This window comes from Coturnix japonica, chromosome 12 (genome assembly GCF_054131305.1).
Source record: "Coturnix japonica strain WE chromosome 12, WE-NBRP24, whole genome shotgun sequence".
Taxonomy (NCBI): domain Eukaryota; kingdom Metazoa; phylum Chordata; class Aves; order Galliformes; family Phasianidae; genus Coturnix; species Coturnix japonica.
In genome coordinates, this window is record NC_140674.1 from 12,464,835 (window position 1) to 12,470,834 (window position 6,000).

General features: G+C 52.3%; 1 protein-coding gene across 3 annotated transcripts in view; it reads left to right on the top strand.

Annotated features, from left to right (window-relative positions):
- XXYLT1 (xyloside xylosyltransferase 1) overlaps window positions 1-2,308 on the top strand; it is a 32,131-nt gene extending 29,823 nt beyond the window's left edge. For all 3 annotated transcript variants that reach the window (XM_085513057.1, XM_085513058.1, XM_015871864.3), the window contains one exon: window positions 1,158-2,308. Coding sequence is in view for 1 of the 3 variants with exons in the window: in XM_015871864.3 (XP_015727350.2) it covers window positions 1,158-1,554 (397 nt within the window). In the remaining 2 variants the exon portion in view is untranslated. The remainder of the gene's footprint in view (window positions 1-1,157) is intronic.
- The last annotated feature ends 3,692 nt before the right edge of the window (window positions 2,309-6,000 follow it).

Sequence of the window (6,000 nt, forward strand, 5' to 3'; positions counted from 1 at the left end):
GTTCCTGCTGGAGCTGGAGGGATGCTTTAATGGCTCCTTGCCGTGTGAAGAGCTGGGGAGCGGTTCCTGCACTGCACACGGGGCTCATGTAGAGGGGCTGCGGGTGACGCTGTGGCAAGACAGTGAGTGCTGGGGCAAGGCGAGGCCTTCCCCTCCCTCACCTCCCTGTGCAGCAGCGGCCCCAGCCTGCTCAGCCACTGCTGATGGGTGACAGAGATAAGGACGATTGTCTCCAGGAGGCTGAACCTCAATATATGAGACCAGACAATGTGGAAAATGCATGCTGTATGCATACTTAAGAGACACCAAAAACCCTTGGCTCAGTGTCAGGTTTAACTCTGTCCCTGATGTTTCCCATCTGCTGGTCTCACCAGTGAGAGACACATAGAGGCCAGCTCTGCTGTGACATTTGTGAAGCACATGGATGTCCTCAGGCAGGTTGTGGGGCTGCGGTCACACTCCACCAGCCGGAGCATTGCCAGCTTGTTGGGCAGCAGGGCTGCAAGGAGAGCAGTGGCTGCAGATGCAGTAGGTGAGGTGAGGGCAGCTCTCCTGACACCACTGACTTCTTTTTGTTGTACTCAGCCCACTTCTGTTCAGTATTTTTACCAGTGCTCTGGAGAGAAACAAGAAGTGCTGATAAGATTTGCAGCTTGCACACCAGTGCCTGAGACTGTCCTGCAGACAGAGCTGACCTACTTTGTGCAGCTCACTCAAACACCTTGTATTGCAGCGGAATGCCAGGACCAGGGATCACCTCCCTTGATATGCATTTGCAGTGTGCATCCCAGAGGGCCGTGGCCCAGGAGGAGCCGTGGGACCTGGCGCTGAGCAGCAGTGAGGCACGTGTGGTCATTTGACCTAAGAACGTAGGATGTGATTTCTTCTCCATGCACAGCCATGTGAGCAGCCACACAATCCCGTGTCCAGTTCACTCGGCATAGGATGCTGATGCACACAAAAGAGGCTTTAGGAGAGAGCAGGAAGAACGATTTGAGGTCTGGACGGTATCCCATGCAGGGAGGCAGAGAGCAGCAGCCACGAGGCACCAGGCGGGGTGTGGGAGGGGGGCTCATTTCCAGCCTGCCCAGTCTTTCAGTGGTGGCTGCTCTTCAGCTGTGCTCACTGACCCCACTCTTGTTCCCCTCTGTCCCCAGGCACACATTCTGGCAGTACCGCCGTGAGAACCCCCAAACCAGGGTGGGGGAACCTCCTCCTGATGGGCTGCCTGGCTTTAACAGCGGCGTGCTGCTCCTCAACCTGGAAGCCATGAGGCGCTCCAAGCTCTACAACCAGCTGCTGGAGCCCAGCATGGTGCAGAAGCTCACGGAGAAGTACCACTTCAAGGGTCACCTTGGGGACCAGGATTTCTTCACCATGGTGGGGATGGAGCATCCAGAACTCTTTCACGTGCTCGACTGCACATGGAACCGTCAGCTTTGCACGTGGTGGAAGGAGCATGGATACAGCGATGTGTTTGATCAGTACTTTCGGTGTGAGGGTGAGGTCAAAATTTACCATGGGAACTGCAACACCCCTATTCCTGAGGATTAGGGCACCCCGTCCTCCAGGAGCAGCTGTGACTGCAGGTATCCGGCAGTACAGGCTGTGGTGCCCACACCAGCGGTCCCTCCTGAAGCCTGGCCAGCCCAGTCTGTTCCATTCCAGGGACACCCCTGATCCCTGGCAATCCCTAAAGCATTCGGTTTCCCACTACATGTGGTCCCACCCGTCCAGAAGAAGGCTCGGTCCTGTAGCTGGCACAGGACATGCAAGATGCCTGGGCTTGGCTCCATTGCTCAGCCTGGGATAAGAGCACAGTGCTCCTCTGTGCTGCAGCCCCCGATGGCAGGAACAGCTGGCAGGCCTTTGGGTGACCTTGCTTTGGCACCTTGCAGGGAGTGCTGGCTCCATGGGTGCTGTGCAACACAACGTTGTTAGCCAGATTTCAGAGCCAGGCAGTTGGGTTTTGTTTAGGCAATCGTGGTGACCCATTTCTGTAACTCATGCAGAGCATCAGTCTGCTCTGTCTTGAGAGCAGACACTGTCCTCAGGTCATCTTTCTTTTCAGCATTCCAGAAAGGCAAGAAGGCTTTAATGACTGAAAAGCTGCTTTAAATTTGTGTTACTTGTGAACAGAAACTGAATGCTAGATGAACTCTAAAGCCTTCCACTTGTCCTTCTTAGCAATAAAAGCTTTACTGCCATATCTTGTCTTAAAAGCATTCGGTGAGCGTGTACAAATTGGTTCATTTTTCTAGCTTTGACTTTAACCTTTTGTACTGTAATAAAGCTGCAAAACATAAAACACACTTTGGTGTTTTTCTGTGGCACAACTGAAGTCCTGTGCCATGGGAGGTTTTGTGTTCTTTTTATCACGATTAATAAGTAGCTGATATATATCTGTTGGGCAGATGAAAACGGTGCCCTGTGTAGCTTATCACTGTGCTTAATCACCAGTCTGTTCTGAGTGAGTGGTGCAATAAATTGTACCCTGCTTGGGCTCTGTGCTTATCCCAGCGTGTGTGTGAGAGTGGCAGTAGCCAGTAGGGGTGGCACTGATACAGCTGTGTGTGTGAGAAGGCTCTTTCCAGGCTTTAACCCGCCAATCCTGGGTCTGTGTGCCCAAGGGATGGTCACTGAGCTGCCGTGTGTGTGTGTGTGTGTGACAAGAGGGGGACAGGCACATAGTTACAGCTGAACCTACTAATGGCACGTCCAGTGTGCTCAGGAGGTAACTGACTTCCTCCACCTGTACTTCTGTTTAATAAGAGAGAGGCTGTCCCTCTGATTGATGAGATGAGGGCAGCAGGCCGAGCTGGGCTGCAGCCCTAAGCCTGTGCCCTGGTGTGGAAATGCCACCATGTTCCTGTTGCATCCTGCAGAGCTCTGCGGCCCTTCTTCCATGCAGTGCCCCATGGAGAGGGTCAGAGCACAGGGCAGAGCCCCAGCCCATCACACTGCCCCACACACTGGGACAGGGCCGTGCTGTCAGGTTGGAACCGGGGCGGTGCTGAGAGCACTCCATTTCATCTCTCTGTTCTTGGTGTTGTTCAGCATGCATGAGGAATTGCGCATAGAGCAAACAGTATCCCCTGTTGTCCGGCCGGCTTTGCTTTCAGAGCCGTGCTCGAGCTGCATGGGATTGTTGCTCGCCCCTTCTGTGTTTCGTAACGCTGTCAGTGTTTGTTCTCTTACTCATTTGTACTTCTTTCCCATCTGAAATGATCAACTGTTGGTATAAACTCACCTAGGGAGCAATTACTGTAAGCCTAACCCAAACAGGCGCTGGGGGTGATCCATTAAGCAATATAACAGCCCTCCCTTGCTCGCTGCTCCCAGAGGATACAATATTTGCTTTTCAGCTCTTTGCTATTCGTACCGAGCGCACTTGGGTCAGCGTGCCAAGAATAACACAAAACATAACAACAGGCTTCAGCCTTAAGATGCAGTTTCTGAGTCTGCATAACAAAAAAAAAAGCCAACCTATTATTTCTCCCTCCTCAGCAATGCCCGCAGTGCCCTCTGCGGCACAGCGAGACGCGCTCTTACCCACCTCTCCACCTTCAGGAGAGCGGTGGGTAACCTGAACTCTGCCCCACGAGGGAGCAGGAGGAGGGAGGAAGGAGGTGTTAGGGGCAGTAAGGCTGGCACCTGGCATCTTTGCTTTGCACATGGGTTTTTGCCAGGTCTCTGCTCTGCTCTGTGAGGTTTCCCTTAATGCTTTCTTTCCCCTCAGACAGGCACCTGGCTCAGGGATATTTCAGCCAGGATATATAGCAGCTCCATCTCTTACCATCACGAGCCTCCGTGGCTTAATTCCTAACTGCTGACAAATTGCTGCCTGGTCCTGTTATTCTTTTCGATGCTGTCAGGGTTGGCTTTGTGAAATTCACTTGCTCTGAAACTTATTTGTTTGCCAAGCAGCTGCTAATAGGGGAAGCACTTTGAGCAAATTACATCGTGGAGATATTGCACGGGAATTAGCTTCATTGTGCCTAAAATTTCAAAGGTAATTGAGGCACTTTGCCTGTTGGGCAGCAATATAAAAATGAAAGGAAAACTGAGACAAAGCGGAGTTCAGAGCTGCCAGAACCCACTGCGCATTGATATGGGTTATCTTGAGACACAAACTTGTAATCCTCAAACATTTTCCATCAGATGCTGCTACAGTTCTTTTGCCACTCATCACTGTGCTGAAGGTTTTCCAGCAAAGAACAAAGGTGATAAAAAAATGCAGAGTGTTTGATCTTCCTCTTCCCTCCAGAGCTATATGGAGTAGGATGCATTATCGAGTAATAATAGGGGGAACATTTAAATAGCACCGGGGTGAGGAGGGAGTGCCAAAGCTGTCATACTCTTGTCACGGAACCAAGTGCCAGAGTGTTAATGAATACGTGTGTCAGCTAAATCTGGGCAGGAGCAGCACCAGGCGGGTACGTGCCTGCAGCATCACCTGGAAGTCACTCCTCCAGGCACGGAGTGATGCTGTGTGCCATCCTGCAGCCCCTGCTGCCTGAGGGTCCCTGCAGGCCATGCTGGGGAAGCAGAGGAGCTGGAATGTGAACCCCGCTGTCCCCTGAATCACATCTGGGGCAGGACAGGAGCCGGAGCCGCCACCGGGCTCTACAGTCAGCAGAGCAGGAATGCTGTGGGTAGATGTGAATTATACGTGATGGTCTCGGCTGCATTTATCCTTCTTGAAATAACTTGGCTTCTTGCGGATCAGTTGTTTGAAAACCATAATTGATACCCTCTGCACCCTTCATAGTTGCCTGTAAAATACAGCCTCGTGGAGATGCAAGAGTGGGTGTGAGCCTGACCGGAGGTGCCCAGGGCTCAGCACAGGGATGGAAGCAAGGAGGGCTCTGTCTGTCCTGCTCCCACCAAGGAAAGGTCTGTCCAGCTCTTCTGCTCTGCAGCTGTTAGTGGGTGCTGGGCAGTGCAAGGGGACTTGGGCACAGCTCCTCATACACATGGCCCAAGCTCAAACAGTGACAGGCACACTTCTTCCCCCAAGCTCCAGATTTGAGGAGCAATCACCTCGTGTTGCCCGCAGAAGCCCTACAGTCAGGCATCCCGCTGTGCTGCAGCACTGAGGCCCTTTTAGTTACAGTCCCAACTCATTTGCTTCTGTCTAATTTTGCCTTCAGAGAACAGACGGAAGATCAAACGGCATTATTTTTAACCAGGTCTCATAAAGAGGAAGAGCATCAGGGCCACAATGAGGAGCCAAGAGGAGCTGAGTGTGGGGTGGCATTGGGTGTGAGCACAGCCCGGACTGCACGGCACAGCAGCAGCGGCAGCACACGGGGCAGCAGTTCTGCTGAAATGATAAACGAGGCTGCAAACTATAAACGAGTAAATTCCAAGGTTGGTAGCACAGAAGTGATTAATCACCACAGTTGTGTGTGCAGCGGTGGATGTCCGCTCCAGAGCCGCTCTGAGCACAACACCATCCCACCTGCCTGCTTTGGCTGTCCCGGGTTGGGGTGAGGCTGTGCTCCCACATCCCAGCTCACTGCCCACCCCGCAGCCCCACATTGCACACCAACAAACACCTCTCTGTGCTGGGAGCTGCCAGCAGAGCGCTGCAGATGGCAGGGCACGCAGACAGACAGCTTGCCGGGGCACGCCTCTGTGTTTCCAGAGCCGAAAACATGAAATCTCCCCTGTCATCCCGAATTCTTTTGATGATGAGAGAAGGCAACTGAGAAGTTTTGTTGCACAACCTTCAAGATCAAATGGTAATTTATTTAGAACGCTCTTTGTTTCCTTGCACAACATACAGGCTCGGCAATTAGCTGGAAGCAAATATTCCTCCTCGTTTTGCTCGAGTGTATTTGGAGCGGTGTCCCACAAGCTTAGCATTAACATTATCAGCTGCAAGCATTGTTGAAGCTCAAACCATTCGCCTGCGGTCTGTTTTTATATGCTGGAGCATTCTTAATGCAGTCTCGTTGCTGCCTGGGAAAGAAACCAGGCAGAGGTTCCTTCTCC